The sequence below is a fragment of the Clavelina lepadiformis genome, chromosome 5 (assembly GCF_947623445.1).
Source record: "Clavelina lepadiformis chromosome 5, kaClaLepa1.1, whole genome shotgun sequence".
Classification (NCBI taxonomy): Eukaryota; Metazoa; Chordata; class Ascidiacea; order Aplousobranchia; family Clavelinidae; genus Clavelina; species Clavelina lepadiformis.
The window spans coordinates 21,271,929-21,296,670 of NC_135244.1; the positions used below are offsets into that span (position 1 = coordinate 21,271,929).

The 24,742-nt window shown below is 34.6% G+C and overlaps 2 protein-coding genes across 6 annotated transcripts; both read left to right on the forward strand.

Moving 5' to 3' along the window:
* Positions 1-711: 711 nt before the first annotated feature.
* LOC143460457 (sushi-repeat-containing protein SRPX-like) lies at positions 712-3,517 on the forward strand. Its single transcript, XM_076957953.1, has 9 exons — positions 712-986; positions 1,163-1,252; positions 1,337-1,450; positions 1,622-1,737; positions 1,869-1,938; positions 2,234-2,340; positions 2,488-2,545; positions 2,677-2,738; positions 2,827-3,517. Exons 1-9 carry the CDS (start codon positions 839-841, stop codon positions 3,085-3,087), a joined length of 1,026 nt encoding a protein of 341 aa, XP_076814068.1. The 5' UTR covers positions 712-838; the 3' UTR covers positions 3,088-3,517.
* Positions 3,518-5,171: 1,654 nt separating this feature from the next.
* Positions 5,172-24,694, forward strand: LOC143460065 (uncharacterized). 5 transcript variants are annotated; one of them, XM_076957431.1, is made up of 14 exons: positions 5,172-5,281; positions 8,086-8,158; positions 14,547-14,588; positions 15,108-15,169; positions 16,285-16,404; positions 16,542-16,667; positions 17,239-17,324; positions 17,690-17,848; positions 18,174-18,385; positions 19,601-19,675; positions 19,839-19,905; positions 20,061-20,711; positions 20,935-21,375; positions 21,484-22,756. In XM_076957431.1, exons 1-11 carry the CDS (start codon positions 5,195-5,197, stop codon positions 19,865-19,867), a joined length of 1,071 nt encoding a protein of 356 aa, XP_076813546.1. In that variant the 5' UTR covers positions 5,172-5,194; the 3' UTR covers positions 19,868-19,905; positions 20,061-20,711; positions 20,935-21,375; positions 21,484-22,756. The 5 variants fall into 5 exon arrangements, with proteins under 5 accessions (XP_076813546.1, XP_076813544.1, XP_076813543.1 ...); XM_076957429.1 differs by having other exon boundaries at positions 19,839-19,883; XM_076957428.1 differs by having other exon boundaries at positions 19,839-20,184; positions 20,568-20,711; positions 21,484-22,755.
* Positions 24,695-24,742: the final 48 nt, after the last annotated feature.

Consider the following 24,742-nt stretch of genomic DNA (forward strand, 5'->3'; position numbering starts at 1 on the left):
ACACGTGACAAACATGTGAAACAATATCTTATTACGTAAAAGGAATACGACCTAACTTCGAATAATAAAATCCGTAAAATTTTATTTTAATCCAAACGTTAATTTTTTTCCGAAAGGGACCTTTGTCAAGAATGATAGATTAAAAGTCCAACAATTAATCAAAAAACAAAATTTTTATTCCGTCGATGTTTGTACACAATGATAAAGGGCGAATGACTGAAGATTCCACAAAACAGTGAAATGTTAACAGCATTGTCACAACAGCAAAATTAACAACAAAAATTGGCTGATGTTTAGCATGCAAGAAGCTCATGCAATTTATTCAAATTCTCTTTGTTTGCAAAGATAAGACCAAAAAGAAAAACTACCCTATAAAATATTTGTTAATCTTTTGTTTCGAATAAAATAGGAACTGGAAATAACGAAACCTTTTAAAAGAGGTGGAACAACAGCCTGGGGAAATTTTGGTGATTTTAAAAGACAACAGCGTTGCACTTGTTTCGACTCATTCACCAACTACAAAGCTTCAAACAAAAGCAACAGACTGGAACTAACCGAATAACAGAAAGGTCTATCAGATTGCATCTTAATTTACGTTTCCCTGCAAAATAATTCAAACGCGCCTCAAAATGTAAGCTCGTGAAACGTTTTTATCTCGCTTCAATTGAGTTAGACCGTTCACAGAACGTCAAATATAACAAAAGAAAATTATTGAACGGAATATCAGTGAGATTGTTTCTTGAAAGTTTCTAGGACAGGCTTAAATTAAGTTTTCTTTGATCAGCAGTTCAATTGAAAAAAAACTCTAGTCTAAAAAGTAAATGAACAGTCCTGAGTGATGGCTCAAACGGAACCAATAGAACTGATTCAGCTACCACGCAATAAGAAGCAACAGGAAGAAATTTACTCCCATGGACACAGCGAAAATGTTGTGAAAACCCCAAGAACACAATTCGAATCAAGCGACGATGAACGACTTCTGTCAGGTTTTGCCCGTTCAGTTATGACGATAAATTTTCTTTATCTCGATCCAGTAACGTTCTTATCACAGAAAATGCAATTCACTCGCCAACTTTGTATTTTTCTATAAATATTTGTTATATTACATTTTCTTTCTATATAATTATTTGTTAGAAGCTGACATCAAATTTTGTTTCAAAAGATTCCGACCAATTTGAATGTTACCGTAAATTCATTAATACGATTCGATGTTCTGAAATCGGTTGTCGTGGAGTTAGTCTTGCATGGAAAGGTACGACGACACTGTCATATTTGCTATAACTTAGGTTTAAATACTGTACACTTTATAGAGAGCCTAAACAAATAGTTTTATCAGGACCATTTCAGCATAAGAAAGGTCTAATAATAATTGGAGGGATTCTTCTCTTTTTGGCTGTGGCTTCTTTGTCAGCCGTTTTTACTTCAATTTCATATCGTAGCGGTCTAAAAGGCAAGTGACACTTATAGCAGAAAAACATCTTTCGATTATTGTATGCTGGTATTGAAAAATAAAAGCAATGATAGTTATTGTTATTGACCGTAACGTTTGTCCATGTAAGCTTCTGTTCTACAAAATCTATAACCATAAATTTGATTCTGTTATCTACAAATTCGTGTTTAGTCACAGAACGTTGCCCGATGTTAAATTTAACCGACGGACTCAATGTGCAATGCACGAACGCCAACAAGATGGAATCAGTTTGCTACTTTGCATGCACAAACGGCAAAAAACTTTATGTAAGTGCATGATTTGCTGCTGAATCGTTTCAAATCATGTTCAAATCCATTCAACATGAATAATAAAGCCATTTAAACCTTGTTGTTAAAGCAAAGACAAGTATTAAATGACAACTGGTCTACGTTAACAGGGTGGTGCTCACTCGGTGTGCAACAATTCTAACCTTTGGTCGTCGGAAATTCCTTATTGTACGATAAGAGGTAAGATACATGAAAGGTAGAAAGAGAATAAGTAAGACCTAAAAAGTTTCAAAACTAAGGTATCAATCAATTAATCGATTAATCAATAAATATTAAACAATTATTCGATAAAGTGACCAGCCGAATGCTGTTCCATATAATGTAGCTATTAAAATTGTCAGCCAAAATACGACAAAATCTTTCAAATTTCACGGAAACGTTTTGAAACAAGAAAGGTTTCATACAGAAATAAGACAAACAAACCGTAAAAAAGTTCCAGTTTTCAGCATGATTAGTGGCAATATTCTCACTGTAGATTGCCCGTCATTGTCTTTGCCAGATGACATGGAAATAAAATGCAGCAACGACAACAAAGTAGGATCAACTTGCACTTTTGCGTGCACTGGAGACAAAATAATTGAAGTTAGTTTGACAAAATATTGCCTCACATCTTGCTGAAGATTAAGACCTTTCTGTTATAGCAAATCATCGCAAATCGAAAAGACGGAAATAAAAACCTTTGTAATATAACTTTTGTTAACAAACTTTAAATAAGTTTTTATTTCACAGGGAAAAAGTTACACTTCATGCAATAAATCAAATCATTGGACATCTACACCTCCACGCTGTACGCTTAGAATATGATTAAAAATTGTATAAATGCAAAAAATATTAAACAATATCTAAAGCACTTAAGTAGGCTAATGTTTTGCAACACTTTTAATCATAGATTTATATTTTTTGATTTTTATTTATCAGGTTGCATATCATGGAAATCTTTAATGGATGACCTAAGCGTAATTCCTTTCACTACGTTAAAGGCGAGTCAAAGTTAATGTGAATTGCACGGTACTTCAGTATAAACTAACAAAACTCACGCTAAAAAACGCATTTTTTTGTCACATGCAGGTGGATTACGCCGAAGCGCATATCAATTGCAATGCAAAGCTAATTTTCAACAACTTCATAATTAAATACGAATGCACCTGTAAAGACGCTTTAATAGATCATTCTCAAACATGTCATTACTGGAATTCCCCACTAGGCTCTTGCAAGCACGCGCTCAGTTTCCTGGTGCGAGATATGAACAAGATTGATCCTGATAGGTTCCCAATGCCTTGCGACCCAGAGAACATGGACAAGCGATGCGACAGATCTCTTGTTAAGTAACTTTGTCAACATTTTACAAATATTTCCTTTCATTGTCTCCATGTCTAACGTTTTGTCACTGAATGGAATTCTTGCATGAAATGCTCATTATTTTGATGACAATGATGATGATGATCATGATTTTTATGACAATGATGATGATGATGATGATCACGATCTTTATGACAATTGCGTGAACGTTGCTGATTTTATGTTTGTTACTTGGTTTAATAATTGTCGAAAGTTTGTAAATATTACGGTGGAATATCTTATTACAGTTTAGCGTCTATACTTTATAACGAATGTTTATAAACGATATAGTGGAATGCTGATATCTATTTATTGGTGACGTAATAAAACAGAAACTTTGATTTTCATCAATATAATTGCTGCTCATTCACGACATATCTTTCAAGGCGTCTGCAGGCAATAAACTCCTATTCCAAACGAATTCCTGAAATAGCCTACTAGGCTACTATTTTGTTGGTCATTCACAGTATGCCAATGACGCATACTGACGTCACAGATTAGTAGTCTGAACTGACCTTGATAAAGAATCGATGCTTAGTGGAGGCACTAAATTTTATAACAAAGCCATCATATGATTAATTTTTTTGTCGAAGCAATGCTCATGGTACCGCCGTTTTCTGTACCGGTACAGAAAACCACTTGACACATTTAACTACGTCACATGTTGGCTTGGAACTACGATTGTGATTAAAGATACTAGAAACAATGCATTTTTACGTACAAGCCACGTTACATCTTCTATTATATGAAACCCTGATCAAGTACCATCACATTACACGGTAAAATACAATGCTACTTCAAATATTTCAATCTGCGTCAATATGTTGGTTTTGGAATTCCTTGTTTAAATAACTGCTTAACGACGATAAATACGTAGCTTTGCAACATTGCATTATCTAAACTGGAGAAAATACAAAAACTCATGCAAATGCCAATTTGTATAAATTATTGCAATTATTAGGCTATCACGAACGCTACATGTCAGTGAGTTAAATATTACACCGACACACTTACAACGTCGACGATAAGGCTATAGCTAAAAAGAAAGAAACATGCTAAAACCAAAAAGAAATAGAAATCAAATTAAAAATAAGTGTAAAAAACGGTGGTCGGACGATTCAACCCAGGGCCATTCAACATAGGACGATTCAACCCGCGGACGATTAAACCCACGGATGATTCAACCCGCCGGCGATTCAACCCGCGGACGATTCAACTCAGGACGATTCAACCCACGAAGCCGAAGTTACATAGTTGATCATAGTAAAGCATAACTTAGCTTATACAAACTAACACAAAGAAATAAGCAGAATTATAGCACACAGAATCCTTCTCTCTGCAAAAGGAAAGGTTATTCGTTTATTTTCAAAATAATAAGTTGGCTGGAGACAAGCGACTTATACTATTCTCGAAATGTTCGATCTCCCGATTCAAACTTTTTTGCGGGAAATCTTCATTCCCATCAACAAACAGTTGTTTCTAAGGTTTGACTTTTAATCGACGTGTAGGCTTTATTTATTTTTCGATAAGCAAGTCTACTAGTTACAACACGGTACATAAACTTGTTTATATTTCAACACAAGATGTGTATTGGTATAGAGGTAAAAGCGGCATCCCTGTCTGATAACGAACTGCGTAGACGTTTTTGTAAATGGGTTGAATCCATAGATATGTTATATATGATATATAATATGATATAAATCCATAGATATCTGATGTATCTTATATATAACAACGATTTTGTTATATATAAGATATCTATGGTTAAACCGTCCGTAGGTTGAATCGTCCGCGGGTTGAATCGTCCGTGGGTTGAATCGTCCGCCGTCTGTCCGTCGAATCGTGGAATCGACCTAGAACCCTATTAACGTTGTGTATATAAATATGCAGTCTAATATTTTGAATATACATAGGCTAGTATGTTAGTCAGAAATTATTGTGATGATGTATTATTAGCTCTGAACGTTCTCAGTCACAGTTGTTGTTAGTTCAGCAACAAGAATATTTACCATATAGGCTATGCTTGGGCATTAACTTATTATTTATCATTATCATTTATTATCATAGGCATTATTATTTATCATTTATCATACCAGCTATGCAACAACCACCATCAACATTGCAAGGGCATATTGCGTCACAATTGCCTCAAACTCTTCATGAAACATATGAGCCTGTGTATCAGGTAAGTAACTATCTATAGTTACCAGTTGTAGTGAATTACTTTACCATATGCCTGAGAATTTATCTCGCTAATTTATCACCGAGCTATGAATAAACGAGTGTAGGCCTACTTGTGGTATAGGTTACTCAATGAGCGTTTAGAACAGTGGTTCCCAATTTTTTTCAGCTTGTGGCACACTAGAATAATTATAAAACGCTCGCGGCACACTTACAAGAGAAGAAAAACTGCTTTAAAAAAATTAATTTTCACGTGTTGATGCGATGGATGTGCTTGTTTATACGAACATATACGACTGAAACGAGGTTGCATTGTTGACAAACATACCCGCATTTCGTCGTCAGTTCCAAGCAGTTTCTCTCGTTTACAGGTTTTAATTTCAGTCAAAACAAAAAAGCCATGTTCACATAGCCATAGCCGCGGCACACCTGAGAATCTGTGGCGACACACAGTTTGGGAAGGCTAAAAGCACTGGCTTAGAAGCTAAATGGCCCACAATCGCTCATCGACCTCTTCGCCCCTCTTTCAATGAACTTCAAACGACTCAACTTTCAAATAAAGAATACCGGTAACCAGCAACAATATACACAAATAATACAACAATATATACAAACGCTTACTCCGAAATATAATGGGCAATAAACTGTTAATAGACGTTATTGAAACTTTCAATTTTGCATTTGGTTCAATAACCTACCCTATATGCCAAAGTTTAACATTCAATCTACTCTCGTTTTTTACTCATTCAAAAAATAATCAAAATGAAATTTTTGACATCACCATAAGGAGACAGGTCTTGGCTCTTCACCGTTACGGTATTTTTTCCTGATCAATTGCATCTGCCGTGTAATTTTAAAACTACGGTATGAACAGTCCCAGGCATTTCACGTCACATGTTACGCTGAACATGTAACGTGATTTCATATCGAACAAAACCAAAGTGTAGGTTCAGTTCAAAGTGCTGTAAAATAAAACTTAGGCAAAATTTATATGCTACTCAAAAGTGACAGTAATCACCTGAAGGAAATCTTTACAATGTGATACACAGAAAGCTTGCAATTTAAAAAAGAATAAATGTGGAATGACAGTTCCTTTTGTTAAATATAAAAAATTTTGCCACTCCAACTCAAACAGATGGCAACGGTAACTCCAAAAGGTTTGATTATACAGATACACAATACAGATATAACCGTGGATTAAATAACACATTTTTTCTCTTTCTGACTAACTAAGGCACCATTAATGGTGATATGAGACTAGTAAATCAACATACAATAAACTGAGTTCCCATTTTCAGGGAATACCTATTTTCAAAACCAGAAATTACCTGAACACTCCCGTAGAAAATTTCCTTGACCTGCCTGTATGGAAAGAAAACGTTGTGCACAAAGTGCGCAAAGTCGGTCAAAAATCTTCTTTGTAAGCTAAGTAATTCTCCAACAGCGATATTTTTAGCATACTCGCGCATACCGGTGCGCACTTTTTGTTGCCTACTGGTGCACACCAGTCTTTAAAATTTACCCTGTCCGGTGCACAAAAACTTACAATCCATACTGTCCTGCATACTGCATACTCGAAGCAAACATAAGACAAGTTTAAGCTTATACGCGCAGAACACATCGTGGATTTTAATTGCATGTGCACTCAGCAAGCTTTCCGACCAGGGTAGGGTAGGCTAGTCAATGTGCAAAATTTTGCCAAAAAACTTTAATTCAATTTTTATTCACTTTTTTAAATAAATTTTTATAAGCAAAATTAATAACTTTCTGTCTTCATATGCCAAATCACAAGTAGCTACCTGCTAAATTTCCATCTTTCCTATCAAAATAGATAAACTGACATCAAGGAAAGTTAAATTTTCTGTTTAGAAGATCCCTGATATGATCCCTGCACAAATCTTCGAACATTTCACAATCCGTAGCAGCTCAAGAGCTTTTTCTATGCACGCTTACACTTCAGTTTCTCTTCTAACTGTCTTTAAATTTTTGTGCAGCTATCTTGTCTTTAAGTTTCTTCTTTGTTCATCTTCTTTTGCATCGGTCCAACCAACGATATAAAGAAACAAACGAGGAGGAGGTAGTTTCCCATCATGTTCTTTATATCGTTGGTCCAACTGAATGGGAATTACTTACCTTTTTTAGCATAATTAGCTAGTAGTAGGCTAGTCCAAGGCCAACCGCATTCGTTCCAGTTTCAATCTCTTTAGATGCTTTGTTGAAACTGCGTCTTGTTTTCACTCAAAAGCTGGTCAACATCTGTGTCTGTTTTTCTGTTCATTACTTTTTCAAGTTATTTATTGGGCTTGCTCGACTCGAGTGTATCGTATAATATCGCTTATTTTACGTCATTGACTGCATAGAGGTAGAATTGCAATACCAACTGTCATAACACCCTGTTGTAGAGAATAAAATTGCGCTTTTAGTGATGCAAAAATCTTTACTGTACAATCTGCAAAACTTCATTAATTGAAGTCAACCTCAAAGAAAATTTTTCACATATTGACTAATCTTTCATAGTTTGTACAGGATTTGGAGTTTCCTCACATTTGATATTTACATGTTTTATGTTATAAGATAGCATTTAACTAAAACTTTAAACATTTAAATAATTTCATGTTATACCTCTTCTATGCAAGTTGTTTATGACATATATGGCATTTGAGACTTTGTACTTGGTGTCATTCTTTGTTTAAAGATTAAAGTTTCGGCAGCATTTGGTTCTTTTTGTGTTGTGTAAGGTCTTGTTTTTTATTGTATTTACACGAAATGTTACTTTTACTAAATTTTACAACTGCCCACTTTACCTAGGATCGACAGCAACAGTTCAACCTCAACCAATCAACTTCTTCCAGTTCAGCTACGGTAACAGAAAACCCAACAGGTAACTCAATGTAAAGGAGTGTCAATTATGTATTATTGAAATCCTTACAAGACTGCAAGGTCTATAAATAAATCTATCATTATCTCAAGTTCAAGCCAAATAGTAAGGTTTGAAACTGTATCTAAAATAACACTCGACTGCGCACACTACTTACCTGATTAAAAAGTAATGGTGGAAAACTTAAGTAAACAGTGTAAGTAATATGATTTACAGTCTACAGAGCACTACGACGTTTAATAGATGAGTCATTCCATGTATAATCAACCAGGCCCTGTAACCACTACTCTTGGATTTTGATAATTTCAATATATGTTATAGACCTCGGAAAATCACGAAGATTAAAAAAAAAATTTTGAAAATATCTCCAGGCGTTTTCGAGTTATTCAAATTTGAATTTTTCGCCACACGATGGCTTTTGGTTAGTGAGCACTGGTCACGCTTCATGATTTTCTTTAATATCTTTATTTCTGAAGGTAGAATAATGAAACAAATGTCAAATTCACCATTTTTGGGGTCAAGGAATTCATTTAAGCACATAAAAAACCTATATCACACCTCCTTCATGGAGTAAATTAAGTTTTTTCATTAATGTCAAAGTTCAAGTTTACGATGCAATTACAAAAATAGCAATCGCATTGGAAACATAATTTTTGCACTTTTGTGTAGCATGGTTCATGTATTTTCATATATCCAAAAATTGGAAACTTGTTTTTTGTGCTTTAGGAGTAAAGTTGGTTTTAACAGCAAGCACTATTTTTATGATTCTTATAAGATATAAAATCCAGATTTGAGCAATATCGTATAACTGGTCATGAATATATGCAAGGTTGCAATTCCAAGGCACCAACTGCTAGTGTTTAAAGATTATTCACCAAAAAAATTAATTACTGCCTGCTAATGGTGCACTCTGAGAGAGGTTACAGTAAATTAGAGTTACTTTTTGAACTTCAATTTGGCCTACTCCTATTTTTATTCTTGACCTTATTGTCATTCTCTATCGGTGTAGGCTTTCATCACTGTTTTTAGAGCTTCTGCAGTGATACTGTACGATCTTCCAGTTGTTGTAATCGGTGCAGCAACTTTGCATAGAATTTGCTGGAAAGGAACCCAGCATACATCGTCCTTTGATGGCCAAAAAAATGTATTTGTAGGACCTGGTGGGTGCATAAATTTCACTTGGGCATCCAACTGAGCAGTGTCGACTTCGTCGATTAATCCCATCCACCACTTTCCATCATAGTTGCAAGCTACATAGTCATTCACAGCAACTTGCAAATCATCTCTGTTGCAATGTGAAAAGTAATGAATACCTGTGAATTTGTTATCATCACTTGTTCGCTTGTATCCTATTGAAGATTTCGAAAGGGGTTGAAAATGGTGGAAAGATCGTGTTCCAGGTATTGTGCTTCCTAATAAAAACCTTGATGCCATTACAAGTCCTTTTGTAAACCTTCTGAATGCAAAAACTCGAATTTAATTCCATTGATGTTGTCACAGCAATATTTATAGAATGCTTGTGTGGTTGTAATCTGGTCAGATGTAGGTCTTTGTAAGCTAGCTGTCTTAACCAGTCGTTTAACAGTACCTCCTACACCATCACATGGAGATTTCCCGTGACTGGTTGCAAAAAAGGACCAACACGCTTCCAGGTTGAAATCACACTTGTGATGGCACAAATTCAGCATATTTTTATAATTTTTATACTGTCCAGCGCAACCGTCCGAGAAATATTCAACTTTAGTAATGGTGCTGGACAAGCTTGGAATCAATGCAGTGAGTTTGTACAAAAGCCCATGCACAAAAGCTGTGTCATGTGTTAAGTCATCTGAAACAAAGCAAAATGACTGCTGCATCAAGATGTGATCTTGCATGTAATACACAACAGCAGGGTGGATTGTACATTGCTGCTGGTTCCAGTGATAGCTTTGTACTTCATCTTGGATTGTAAAAGTGTAATTCTCGGCGAAATCCAGCAAAATCACACAAGTATCATCTGTTAAAGAACTCTTTCTGGAGTTTAAGTATCTAGATTGGCATTTAGCTATGAATGAATGCTTTGTAAGATCATCCAAAACTCTTGCAATTTCTTGAATCCACTCATGTCTCGTCATTAACACTGTGATAAGATCCATCCTGTCTGTAGACTTCCATTGTTGGCATTGGACTTCATCATCAAGTTCCTCATCATACTGTGCAAACAAAAGGCCTTCTAGTGCTTGAGACCCAGGACATTGTTCACAACGATGCAACATGCACATTTTGTTCTCCGTGCTGCACACTATTTTGTCAATCAATGTTTTGTATGTTTCATTGTTGTTGGCAGCATCAACCAGAAGAATTGCATTTTGATGTTGGATGCACACACAGACAGAATGACTGCCTTTGGACGATACGGGGACACACCATTTGGGACGGAGTGAACAAAACTTTGAGAATCCAATCTTCAGCTCGGGATATTTTTCGCAAAATGTGGCATATAATTCCTTCAAATTGCACAAAATGAGCCTCTTTTGCTTATGAACATTTTTGGAAACAATTACATAATCTTTAATTCCAGGCATTAAACGGGTAAATTCATCATTTTCATACATAGATGTAACTGCAGCTTTTGTGGCATCAGATATTTTGTTTCTTCCTGGAATAGTTGGTTTGGACAAAATCCCATCAGATTCTTTTTCTTTCATTGCTCGTTTAATCAAATACTCAGATTCACCAAAATAGGCAGCAGCTTGCTTAATTGACCAGGATTGGGGTTTCAGTGTGAGGAGCATTACTTTTTCATTATATGAACTTGCACCAGCAATCTTTGTTTTGACATGTTCCATTAACAGATCTTGGTCATTTGCTTTTTTCTGCACCAACTTGATCTCATTTGAAGTGAAGATAGTGTTTTCATGAATTGTAATATTTTCTTCTTCCGTGCCAATAACAGTTGCAAAAGAGTTTTCTAATTTTCGTGCCACCTTTGATAATTTATCTTTTGCTTTTAGAATACGCTGTCGTTTTGGTAGACTATGTGAAGGTCCAACTGGAGACACGCCAACAGATTGAAAAGTTTCATTTAACGTTTCTTTTGCTAAATCTTGGTGAAACTGCGATTTTGGATTACAATCAAAGCTGAACTTTAAGCTGTCAGAATCACTTGTAGATGGATTTGAACTTGTTTCTGAATCACCCAAACAATTATTATCTGTTTGAAATCTTTTGTAGCATGTCGCACAAACGCGCCATCCAGGTTTAACGCACATTGAGAGTTTTTCCATCTTTTTGGCAATTCCAAGTGTAATTACAATGCTACCTTTGGCTTTCTTCTTGTGAGATTTATAAATGTCACAACAATTTTTGAACCTGTGCTCAAATCTTGGCGCCAAAAATATCTCTTTGTGGTGCATGCATAAATTGGCTACTTGCTCTGCTTTGTCTTTCAAAGCAGTTCTCCATAACAGTAACTCTCGGTCTGCGGAACATAAACTTCCCAAAGGTATCAATTCAATTTTTGCTGTGTATAAGGTTTTATGATAGTCTTGCTGCAACAAAACACCAATACTACAACACTCCATTTATAACAGATAAATGCTTTATTATCATTCTAAATCTAAACAGAGTATTGTCAGTTAAAAGGAGGAGGCTAGAACTATTATAGGCCTATAGTTGCTATTTTCCCCGTAATCAGGTAGACCAATCCAATACCTGTATTTCTCTTTTTTTATCTCTACAAATCTACTGCAGATGCTAGTTCTGACAATAATGCAAGGCTACTATTGCACTAATATCTGCTCAAAATTGAGCCTATGGTAAATGATAAAACACTTCAAATACACTTTTGAATTAAAAAAACTAGAACCAGTAGACTAAACATTTAGATTCTTGCTGGGCTTTGAAATTGAAACAAAAATCAAAACTCTTAAGTATTTTCCAATGATTGTTAAAGGTCAGGCAATTGCAATACAGTACTGATATACTAAAAGTATTAGGTTTTGTAAAAGTCCAGATTGCCATAGGCTAGCCAAATTGCTCATTGGTCCCTTATATCATTTTCAATTTGCAGAAAAATATCTAAGCCATTTCATCAAAATCAAGTTGACTCAAACTTGATATCATAAAAATAGTGCTTGCTGTTAAAACCAACTTTACTCTTAAAGCACAAAAAACAAGTTTCCAATTTTTGGATATATGAAAATACATGAACCATGCTACACAAAAGTGCAAAAATTATGTTTCCAATGCGATTGCTATTTTTGTAATTGCATCGTAAACTTGAACTTTGACATTAATGAAAAAACTTAATTTACTCCATGAAGGAGGTGTGGTATAGGTTTTTTATGTGCTTAAATGAATTCCTTGACCCCAAAAATGGTGAATTTGACATTTGTTTCATTATTCTACCTTCAGAAATAAAGATATTAAAAAAAATCATGAAGCGTGACCAGTGCTCACTAACCAAAAGCCATCGTGTGGCGAAAAATTCAAATTTGAATAACTCGAAAACGCCTGGAGATATTTTCAAATTTTTTTTTTTAATCTTCGTGATTTTCCAAGGTCTATAACATATATTGAAATTATCAAAATCCAAGAGTAGTGGTTACAAATTTTTAAAAAATTGGTTGATTATACATGGAATGACTCAGATATGGTTACATAATGTGAAATTATTATTACTGTTTGCTTTACACAATTGTTGTTGACAAACAGTTGTTTGCTTTACATAACACAATCAAATTTAGACTACTTATTTGAAATACTGTACCCATTTTTAACATTTAATTGTGTGCTTACAATTATAACGTTTTTATTACCTACGGCCACTAATTATGTTACCACGGTACTCTGAATGCACCTTTTCCTAAGTTGTACTTTGTAGTGTAAGAAACATTGTTCTATTTATTATGTAAGCGTATATTTATTATAAGTGCTACAGTACAGTGGCAAGTGATGTCCATTGCTTATTTTTAAGTTGTAATTTTGGTAGGTATGTTTTCAAACATTTTGTTTTTCACTAGTTAAATAGGAAATTAAAAGAAAGTTTTTTACACAATTTGACTCAAATGATCATCTATTTTCATATGCTTTCCCATTTAAGCCAACCACCAAACCCAAGTTTCCCTCTTTGATTTTCAAAACGTTTTGGCTATGAGCTCAAGCAAGCCTCACTTCTAAACATACAATTGAACATTGTAAACATTGAAGGTTGAAATTGAAATGATTGGAAAAAAACATGTTGTCTAGCAACTACCATATAGTAGTACATTTGTTTGATCATAATTTGATGCTGTTGCAGTGACTCGTTTACCTCTACATTTTTGAAATGTGCCACAAAGTCTATGCAGCTCAGTACTATTTAATATGCAGATGCTATTGTGCTAGTTGTAATAATTAGCCCTTATTGTTGCAGCGTTCTTGTACAGATCTGATGATATTACAAAATTATTTGTGTTTTGTTTCGTGTGTTTACCAACAAACGCTGTGCTATATTTTGGCCATGTTTAGTATATGCGACCTATTTCTATTCCTTAAATACGTCATACAACGTGCAGTTCAGTACACTGATGATCTCACGTAAAGCAGTTGGTTCGCTCTTCATGTCTTACCAACCAGAGAGACTTATGTGCTTAGTCCTTGCACTTTTATGTAAGCTGCAGTAGCATTAATTACTGCTCAAGTCAATACTGTTGAATTCAGATTGTTGATTTGATAATGAATTGACTAATGGATCACTGAAATTGGTTTCATTTGACCGGCTGGAACCATATCTTAAGCTTGCCATAGTTTCACAAACCAGCCAGAAGTTTAACATGGGAACGGATAGACTGGAAGTGTCACGTACACTGCCAATGTGTGAATTTGATTTCCAACAAGCTGTGTACTACTCCTACCAAGATGGATTTTCCCAAGTTCCCCTGAAAACACTCGTTATCCTTTCCAGTGAAGAACTTATCCTCCCCTACGTTGAGCGATTAGGCAACGACTTTATGCTTCAGTTTATAATGAAACAAAAGATTTGAAGCAATTATATGATGGCTTCAGTTTTTTATGATACCACCTGGTAGAATTTCTTGCACCCTCAAACACACCTTACACATAAACGAATTGCTCAAACTTTTTGTCAGTTGACAAACTGTCAAACTTTGTAGGCCACATCCTTGCATCACATGACCACCTTATAGGGCGACTATGCACACTCCTTTTAAAGAATTTTCCTCTTTTTTCATAACGACTGAATTTTCCTCTAAAAATGCGTTTAAAAAAATCCCAAAGTATTTTCTTTTTTGACAATAACATTTTCATACTGGCATTTTTATATTGAATTGGCAGCATCTGGCCAACAATTTTAGATTGAGTTAATTTCAATGGAGCTTTTCACTTTGTTCATCGTGTTGTTTTATTTCAGCATCCATCACTGGCCAAAGTGAATCACAAGCCCAAAATAAAGGTAAGGTAAACATGTTTTCAATGTCGACTTTCGAATTATGATATTAACTTGTTTACTACAACTTTTAGTTTTAATTTTCAATATGTGTAACTAGCTCGGATTCTGGAGAACATTTAAACATCCTTGCCGGATGTTTGTGTTCGGACATCTGTACATAAAATACTTGTTCATAAAATATGTTATTACTCATTACGTTTAGGATACTTCATATATACAATCGAAAGTTATTAGTTTTTAAGGCATTGTTACGTTTCTGATAATAATTAATATTTGACCAGAAATGATCCAATCGTTTCACTTGCAACAGATAGTGCACTAGCGGCAACCGGTTTGCAACATTGTTTAACCATTTGTGTAATTAGTTTGCGCGAATCGGCTGTATTCCACAATCCGATTTAGTAAGAGCCAAAATATCGTTTTATCAAATCATATTTGAGCAAACCACAATAGCAATCAGTAAAGATTTGTCACAGTCTTGGGCTTCAGTCAGTGATTGTCATTTAATAAACTTTTTTCCAGGTTTTGTGAAGAAAGAAATTAAAGAAACTCCGCAGGAATACATTCCATACAGGGCAAGGGCGGTAAGTGGATACTTTCTTGTGTGTGTGTGTGATTACGATTGTGTCAACTAAATAGTTTTTGAGACAAAATGCTGGGCAGAGATAGTTGTATGATCGATGATTTTGTCGAAAATTGACGAAGTAGCCAACTTTCTGCAATCATACAGACTTTGCAGTACAATTCTGATACCAGATTCCATACATCATAATTACAGAGTAAATGTTAGGTGTTTATTCTGTATAAAACACTTGCATGCTTTTTCAAAAAAGTGTATTTTTACAGCACGTTTACGTAGCATATTTAAAAGATGTGAGACTATAGAGACTATAGACCAGTGGTTTTCAACCTTTTTTCGTACCGCAACCCAAGATGACCTGACGACCCTCTTCCAAAATATGTGTTCCAAAATGCAATTATGTACACGCAATAATAACACAAATACATCTAAAAATAAGGCAAAAGTAATGTATGAAAGGTTCCAATAAATAAGTCATAACGCACAGTCAGTGAGATGGCTGGTGCTGTATCTTGGAGACAAGCTTGTCTATGCGTCGCACCGTTGTTGATTAAGCACACCTTAAATCTGGCTCTACTGCTAGTTTGTTTCTGACCTTTTGAGACCTCTTTTTTCCCATTTTTTAAGAAAGAGTAAAATATAAAACTACAGTAGTACTCTACTTGCAAAATTAAAAAAGAACTAAGCTAACAATACTAAAATGAGGTGGTAACAGTCCTTTACAGCTTATCTATACAATACTATTATGTAACAATCGTTTTTATCCATTTAATAATTAAACACATTTTTCACTAATAAACCCAAACAATGCAAGTGGTCTTAGATAAAACTGTTGCACAGCACTGTACAGCAAAAAACTAATCAAAGACAATTCAATTCTTCGCAAACCAGCTTTTAACCACTTCATTTCCTTCAAAAAAAGTTAAAAAATGCACCCACTCATCAAAGACATTGCGACCCCCAGAAAAAAGGCTGACGACCACAGTTGTGGTCGTGACCCCTAGGCTGAAAACTACTGCGATAGACTATAGATAGATTCCTGTAGCTAGCATTGTTTTTCCTCAGTGTGTATGCTAGTGAACGGAATACCATATGAATTTATATTTGAAATGTTTACAGGCTATAGGAAAAAATGGTGGTCGTATCCAGTTTGGAGGTTGTGAAATTATAATTCCCCCAAAAGCTTTGAAGGATTATGTTTATTTTACTTTTACTTTGCGATATGAATTCAACAAGGAGGTAGCATATATGTTTACTGTAGTTATAAATACTGAGCAACATATAGCAACAAATTCAAGCTGCTTATTTAAGCATTAACTTGTTTAAATAAATTTTATTGTCTCAAAATTTGTTTAAAAGAACAACTTTTCTTGTAGAATGAAAACAAAATCTTACCTACACCTGTCCTTCATTGTGTTCCATCAGAACAATTTCAGAAGGATGTTACCATAACTTTACCAACTTGTTATTCTCTTAAAGGAAGCAGTAGTGATAAGTATCAGGCAAGTATTGACAAGCAATTGTATTCCACAAATCTGCAAATGCGCTTTATTTTTTAGGTTCCTAGAAGCATGTTGGGCATAAAAAAATTATTTTTAATCATTCAAAAATTAAAAAGTAAATACGTATGATTATGTGCAAAGCTTCAGTTCTACTCTACGCAATGTATGAAACTTTATTGACATTTACAAACAAATTCAATACACAAACATCCTAAGCTGTTTATTCGTCCAGATGTGCATGTTTCATGTATTCGGATACCGCTTTACGTACAATACTTGTTTGTATACACTCACGGCTAAAGTTACTTGTCAAGTAAAGTATGTAAAAGGCCTACAACATGCAAAATTGTTAGACAATACTCTTGTACAATGTATTGCAAAGTGAAGAAAATACATGAATTTGTTAACTTGAAAACCCTCAATATGTGTAGTGTGTACTTACGTTTTTTTCAAAATATAAGGATTGAGATAAGTGTGTGTGTATACGTAATTTCCAAATTGAGCATAGTATACAATACAAGAGAATATGAGAGTAATGATATTACGATAATATTACTAATTTTTTGCTTAGCTCAAAACAAAGAAGAGAGATGAATCAGAGCCAAACGATCAGACGATCTTCAATTATGGACATTTTGCAATTAAATCTTTTGATGAGTGAGTGGTCATTTTTTAACTTTTTCTACTTTTCAGGTGTAGTTGTTTGTAAAGCTTTCATTTATATCTTGATATACGCCAAATCCCGGGGGTCTTTTGGTTTTTCCAAAAGTAACTATACTTAAGTATAAAGAGCTATTATGCTAATGCATTTAAATGGGCATTTTTTGAATGATGAAAGTTTAGAATTATAATTTGGGAATTTCTAATTATCATAATGCATCACTTGTTAAACAACAAGGGCAGTATTTAAATTGTCGACATTGTTATAAAATTCAAGAATTGTCCTGTATTTGTTAGTCGGTATTCGTAATTCTCATACAGTTCTTGTATGTTTCTGTGCTGTAATTTCTGTTATGTTGAAGGTTTAAGATGGAGATCAGTGAAGCAGATACTGCTTCGAAGAGGCTTTTGTTTAAGTTTTACAAAGGTTCCCATCCAGGTTTACCCACCATTGTATGGGAAATTGTTGACAACTTTGAAAAAACAAATGAACAAAAACAGCAATTTGAAGTTAGAATAACGTACGTTTCATAAAATCTTTAAATTTCGAGGCTTAAGGTTTGATTTGTTCTGTTGTAAGAACATCTTTTAAAAAGTTAAACGTTGCAGAAAATCTTATTTTGTGAAGCCAATTTGAAACATTTTTCTAAACATGCAGTCATATGTAAACAGCATAGACTTGTATAAATATATACATTTATTTATTAATTTAAATGGAACAACTATAGGCCTATATCATTTGCCTTTGAAAAGGTTTTTTTATTTAAACCTTTTTGTTTATGTTTAAGCTGTCTCACCTATAAATTAACAATCATTAAAGCTGAACCATAAACATACTGTGTTTAGAAACGGACAAGATTTGACCTTGCAAATGAAAAACGAGAATGGGTGTGTCATTGCTTCACAACATATTGAAAACAAAGAACTCTTTCAAACCAGCTGTATCAAGTTGATGTATTCCCACACAGTGCAAGACGGAATGCGTGATATGATTGAATACAACATTCTGGATAAGAAGGATATTGTTATGTCTGGTCAATTCTCCCTTGAATCTTTAGGTTTGTGTCCTCAGAAATATTCAAACTTGGCTTGAAAACCTAAAATGAAAACAAATAACTGACCATTTGTAGAAAAAAATTTATATTTTTGTTTTCTGCGTTTTTGTTTACAGTGAAAGAGTTGTCAAGTTTTAGGTTTGAAAACTTGATGTCCAAATACGAACTATATGTATACGTTCAGAGAATATTTTGTTTGTACAAGATAAGTCTTGATAAATACTTTCGCAATAATTTGAAAACTTAGAATGTTTTCGAAAGAAGAATGTGAAAAGTTTGGAGTAAAATATTTAATTAATTTGCATTAAAAAGAAGTTGTTGCAACGGGTTTTCGACTGCATAAATACGAACTATAGTCAATACCTGACCGCAACAGGTAACAGCATCAACGAAAAACATGCCTAGTTTTACAGTAGCCTAGTGTTTCTTCACATTTCCCTGGTTTTATGCATAAAAATAGCAATATTAATGAACAATTGTTTTGCATCTAGAAAGTATCCCACTGTTGGATGTTTTAAAAATAATTTATATCATGAAAGGTTTTGAAAAAAATTATTCCTTTAACTATGTCTTATGTCTAACACCGTGTTTGATTTTAACGCTCAAATTAGCCTGCAGGCAGGGTTGCCATACTGTCCTTGGTTCTAAGATTTGTCTTTTTTGAAGGTCTTTTTCATTTTTTCCTATTCCTATTTTGGGCAATTCAACATGTACCATTTTGTACCAAAGAGATACCAAAATAAAGAACATGCAAATAGTGTCTAGGTTTTTTTTTTCAGGAAAGTTGCTTGCCTTCTGTTGTGCACTGTTTAAGGTAGTATTCTACTGCCTATAGGCATAGTTGAGCGTGCTCCTATTTTTTGAGTGATCTTGAGAACGGCGTTATTTTTTTAAATTAAAAGCGAAGCCACGAGTGTGTTCACACAAAAATTCAAACCAAAGCATATTTGCAAATTGTTGTTACAGTAACTATAGGTCGCAAATGTCATAAGAAAATTTGGTTGTGATTAGGATACATCATATTTGTGCCCAAATGGCAAAGCATATTTCTTTTGATACCATGTTAAATTTCAGTAGCTTATTAATGTGAATAAGTTCAGCATTTGTTAGTGTAAAGTTACTTATTGTGATAAAATGTACTCTAACCGAAATAATTTTTGTTTGCAGTAAATCTGTTTGTAAAACGACAGCAACATTTGATATGTTAACATGTTTTAGATTGCCGAGATAAAAGTGAAGACAGCGATCATGGAGATGACAGTAGTTCTTGCTCTGATGATGATGATGATTCGGGTAAGAGATGTGGAGACAAAGAATATTTTTTTAATTTAATTTTCATAAACTGTATTTTTTGGCCATGATGGTTTAAATTGAGAGTCTTCATAAAACAACGCTGTATATTTCCAAAATTACAAACATTTAAAACAAAGTTGATACATGATGTTCTTTCACACAGATACTATTGAAACCAATGGATTTTCTTAATATCATATGGATGAAGGTATATCTGAAAACGCGGTTAGGTGACAACTTACCCTTTTCATTGTTTGTGAGCAAATATCGACCACTGCCTTTTACTTTGTCTATCTTTGTTACTACCTCACCAGTCATCACATACATTTGCATTACATGTTGTTAACTATAACAAGTTTCCGCCATCTTTGTTTACACCACTTAGCGTCATGAAGAAAGAAAAAGTTCTCCCCCGCTGTGATAACAACTTCATACGCTATGCTCGTTGCTGATTTCGCATAAACAGGCAAACACGTGGCTGAGAAAATTGACACCGATCGCAGAGCAGAGTAAAACAATAAAGAGTTTAACGAACTGTAACAATTTCCTGTAAAGTTTTTGTGTTATATTTTCGGTAGCGCTCGTAATAATCTGTCTTGGCTTAAGTTACTGAAAGTACCGTGAATGCTTTATCGTCAATCAAGATGGACAACTTATCGTCAAAGGTTGTTTTAATCACGGGTGTGTTACATGTACAGAAGTTGCGTCATTTTTAGCCAGTATTCATGAATAGGAAAAACAACTTTTAGGTTTGACTAATGTGCAATAAAATAAAAGGCTGGAATTGGATCTACTAACAGATTTTTGCGAGCAGATTTTACATTTCTTAAACTTAACAGCACAGCAGACAGTAGTAAAGTAAAAGTTGTCTTTACCTGCCTTTGACACACAGCAGAAGGGCAGGAGAGACCAAAACGATGACAGTATGAGTATGGATGACAACGGTAATCAACAAATGGATTCAAGTAGAGGACAAAGAACAAACGGTGATGGTGAAAAAAATAGTGGCAGTGAAGAAAAAGATAAAGAAATTTATGTGAGCATCAACCAGGCCGAAGTAAATTTTAATAAGTAAATAAATACCATTAGTAAATAAAGTAAGTAAATGAATACCATTTCGATTATTTTTTTAGCACTTAAAAACACTAACTAATGAAACATTTTGTGTAAATTATAAGCGATGTAGATGTTAAAATAATTTTAACAAAGTTAATTATTACTTTTCAACGCTGGTAAATAAATACGTTGAAATATTTTAGGTAAAGGCAGTCGTTACAAAAAAGAAGAATTTGTAGCTCATCTCTTGCTTGCTTATGCAGCAAATCCAGGTAAAGTAATTTATAATAATTTCATAACTGTACCGAGTAAAGTGCTCTTTGTTATACATATTAAAAGCCTGCGATTGCTATGACAAATGACCTGTATCGTTTAATCAACTTTCGATCACGTTAGAAAGTTTTTGCTTCGTTTGATTGTAAGAACACTCAGCAAGATGCTCTGTGCGGGGTGGGGTTCACTTTTATGTTCTGATTTCCACAAAAATAGCCTGTTAACTTTTTAAGGCAAGAGTCAACTTTTATTTACTGCTTGTGTTTAATGGTTATGTATCATTGAATATTTCTCCGTCTTTTGCAACTTTGATTGAAAAAGTTTTTTCTGAACATGCGGACAAAGAACATGTTTTGGATTTAATGACCATCGTAAGTAACTTTTGTCTGGTATAGCCTATAACTGCTGTGTGCAAACTTTTGTATTGTATTAACTTCTGACAATAAACTTGAATATCATCGCAATGAAATACTTTCAAGGTTAATGCTGAAATGCAAAGAAGGGAAACGCCACAGCTGGCAGATATACGGACATTCCTTCTTCGAAAGTTGTGGTTGAAGCAGAGAGATGCCTTTCAAATCGAAGAAAGTTAAAGTACGACAACATTGAACGTTTGTTTGTTACACAGATCAAACAGCGGTCAAAGGTCGCGTGACTTAACTTTTTTAACTTTATTTTCTGCTAATCTAAAGATTGTTTGGATGATAAAATGAGTTTTTGAGAATTAGAATAAATCTATAAACGTTCAACGATCAGAGATTGGTGTCTCATATCATGTAAAGGCAACATATTGCTCGTTGCGAAGACGATTTTTATTTTTTTAATACATCGTTTCTGACTTAGTTGTTCAATTCTATTTTACTTGCCGTCCATCACCGGTGAATTGCACTTGTAACATTGTTCCTTTGCTAGGTGATATTTTCACTGTTTCAAGCAAACTCTTGCTTTGAAAAATTAGGAAAGTTTGTAAGAAACTTATGACATAAAAACTCATGTTCTGTGACAAAACTGAAGAACAAGTTGATATTGTTAAAGGTATTCGTATAAACCAACGTATTCGGAAAGAGAACATTTGTTGCGTCATTATGAGTGTCTTTAATCCTGGTTTAGGTTTTGATTGATTTTGTGGTTGATTAGTAAATTTTTTTTGCCCTAACTCAGTGATTCTCAAACTTTTTTCGTTGCGACGCCTTTGGAAAAGTTTGCTGGACTTGCGACGCACCAGCGGTAAGAATCTAATAAAGACGCGTATTATCAAAGTTGTATTTATTGATAGAACAAAAAAACGAAATATGAATAAAAAAGAATGTCTTTTGCTGTAATGTTTGGGCTTGCTTGCTTTCACAAACTTTATCAAATCTTGAGAGAATTCGAATTCATGTGCCAGAAGATAGTAAGTTATTGTCCGACGAAATTATATATTGTTATGAGCTGATATAAGGTTAGCTACGATTCTGAATTGTAGTGTGACGCTCTTGGATAATTAAAACGACGCACAGTTTGAGAACCACTGCCCTAACTGAATACCGAATATATATATGAATAACAAAGATATGGATAGACATAGCATATTGCAATCGCCCCACTGACATCTAGGTAGCGATAAAACGCTACGTTCCATTTCAAGAAAGCTTTATTGTATATTTGCGCTATTCATTTATTACAATGCAACTTTCATGCAATCCTGCTCTTTTAAACATGAGGATGATGCACCGATGCTCTTTGAAATATCGCCGTAATTTTTTCAAACTATTGGAAAGAATTTTTGTTTATTTACGAAAAATTGGATAATATAGTAAGATGGAAAAAGAATTTATTTTCATTATTGCAAACAGTTATATTGTGTTATGTACTTTTGATTGCACCTGTTTTATATCGTCGATATATCGAGTGAACTTGTGCTTCCGTTGTAGCTGAGATAAAAGTTTTTTATTCGTTTCATGTTGCCTGCACTGTTGTCGTCACACGTTTTGGCCTATGGAAGCGCTAATATTTGCTTTCCTCTTTGTTACTTCGGCACATCTCGGGCTGGTGATAAGAAGATAACTCGATATACAGGAAAGCAATCTCGATGTGGCTTGCGAGGCGACAGATGTAATTTTGACTGTCGAAGCTCATCAGCGGATCCCTTTATTCGAGATCTTAGTAAGTGGAAGTGTGTTAACACTTTGTTTTTGTTTTTACCGTTTTGTTTAATGCGCTCAGTCATTAACTACAGAAGAGTCTAGCAGACATATCTGGTACACTATGCCATACAGTGATTACGATTTATTTTTGTTTAGCTTTCTGTCCAAAGCTTACACAGTTGCAACAGTGAAACCGAGTTCTTTTCTTTGAGTGCTCGTATTTCTGGAATTAGTGTGACGTAACGTTACTGTTCTAAATCCAGATGCGGATTCACATTCACAATTAGTTACAGTAGTAATGGTTTGGCCTGAACGATACAGTTTGGCAGCAATCTCTATCCTGAGTCCGCCGAAGCCCACGTCGCACTATTCGTTACCCAGACGTAGAAACGTAATAATTGTTTATTTGTGTGATGCTTAATTTTATGTTGTTGACTAATTTCCTATGATTTGCGTTTAATTACCACAGTTTCAAGTATGATAGTATTTTAGTTCAGGTCCGTTTATATACGGCCTATTTTAGCTATCAATCTCACGTTTTTATACCTTTTGTAGTGTTATTGGCATGAAGCGTGATTCGTAACCCACCTTTATTGTGCTTGTACTATTGTTGTGTTGTGTTGTGTTGGTATAGCCATCATATGGTTAAATTTCTTTTATAACAAGTTATTTTAAATTTTGCTGTGGTTCGCAATGTAATGTTTGTGTTTACATTATCTGCATAGAAATGCTGTACATTGATTTTCGTTTGTTTTTATTGGTGTGGTAATCATAATTTCTGGCACTAGCACACAGTTTTGCTGTGTTTAAAGAATCGTTTTTGTAAACCTTTTTTACGTGACCCACTATAGCATACGTTGTCGAAAAAGTTTTCTTCAAAATGAACAAATTCATCTGGGTAAAAAAAGTAATGGCGGTTGCTTCGTGATTACATTGTAGTTTGTCATTGTATTTACCATATACTTAGCCTACACCCTATTATGCTGATTGATGTTCAAACAATGCCAGTGCGAAACTTATTGGAGGGAGAAGAGTGTTACGTTGTTTTACGCTTGATTGTTATTCCGCTGTCTTGTCTGCCGGCGGGCGGAAGCGCTTGTCGGTTTGGCTGCACCTTGTCTGTTGCTACAACGAGTGATGATGAGATTCTGCCGATACCGGTACGGTTGTGTAGACGTGCCTAGTTTATATCGATTTTGAAATATAATTCTAGATTATACTGCAGGTCTCTTTGAACCAGCACTAGAAAACGGCCGGTAACACTTGTACTTGTTGGTCATGAATCTTGGTTAGTTACTGAAAGAGTGCGCTCACGGGTGCAGGCTTCAGAAATGAGGTCTTTAACAAGGGTTTATGACGTAACACTAATACATGAAATACATAGCACGGAAATCTGTATATCTTCAAATATTGAGCTCATACTTCTTCGAATTAAGAGGTCTCAACTACGATGATTTGGCGATGTCAGCAGAATGCCTCAGGAAAGATTTTCAAACCAAGTCATGCTTGCTACACCAAGTGGTAGAAGATCAATGGGCCAACCAGACTCCAGATGGTATACACATATATTGCTGACCTGGCCAGGTCACGACTGGGTATTCCTTTGGCCGAA

What these genes read in the sequence shown, in the direction of transcription:
- LOC143460457 (XM_076957953.1), top strand. Translation starts at nt 839, where the DNA reads ATGGCTCAAACGGAACCAATAGAACTGATTCAGCTACCACGCAATAAG. An exon ending in AGTTAGTCTTGCATGGAAAG is followed by an intron (nt 1,253 to 1,336) that starts GTACGACGACAC and finishes TAGTTTTATCAG; the next exon opens with GACCATTTCAGCATAAGAAA. An exon ending in TTCCTTTCACTACGTTAAAG is followed by an intron (nt 2,739 to 2,826) that starts GCGAGTCAAAGT and finishes TGTCACATGCAG; the next exon opens with GTGGATTACGCCGAAGCGCA.
- LOC143460065 (XM_076957430.1), top strand. Translation starts at nt 5,195, where the DNA reads ATGCAACAACCACCATCAACATTGCAAGGGCATATTGCGTCACAATTG. An exon ending in ATCACAAGCCCAAAATAAAG is followed by an intron (nt 14,589 to 15,107) that starts GTAAGGTAAACA and finishes ACTTTTTTCCAG; the next exon opens with GTTTTGTGAAGAAAGAAATT. An exon ending in CAATTTGAAGTTAGAATAAC is followed by an intron (nt 17,849 to 18,173) that starts GTACGTTTCATA and finishes TACTGTGTTTAG; the next exon opens with AAACGGACAAGATTTGACCT.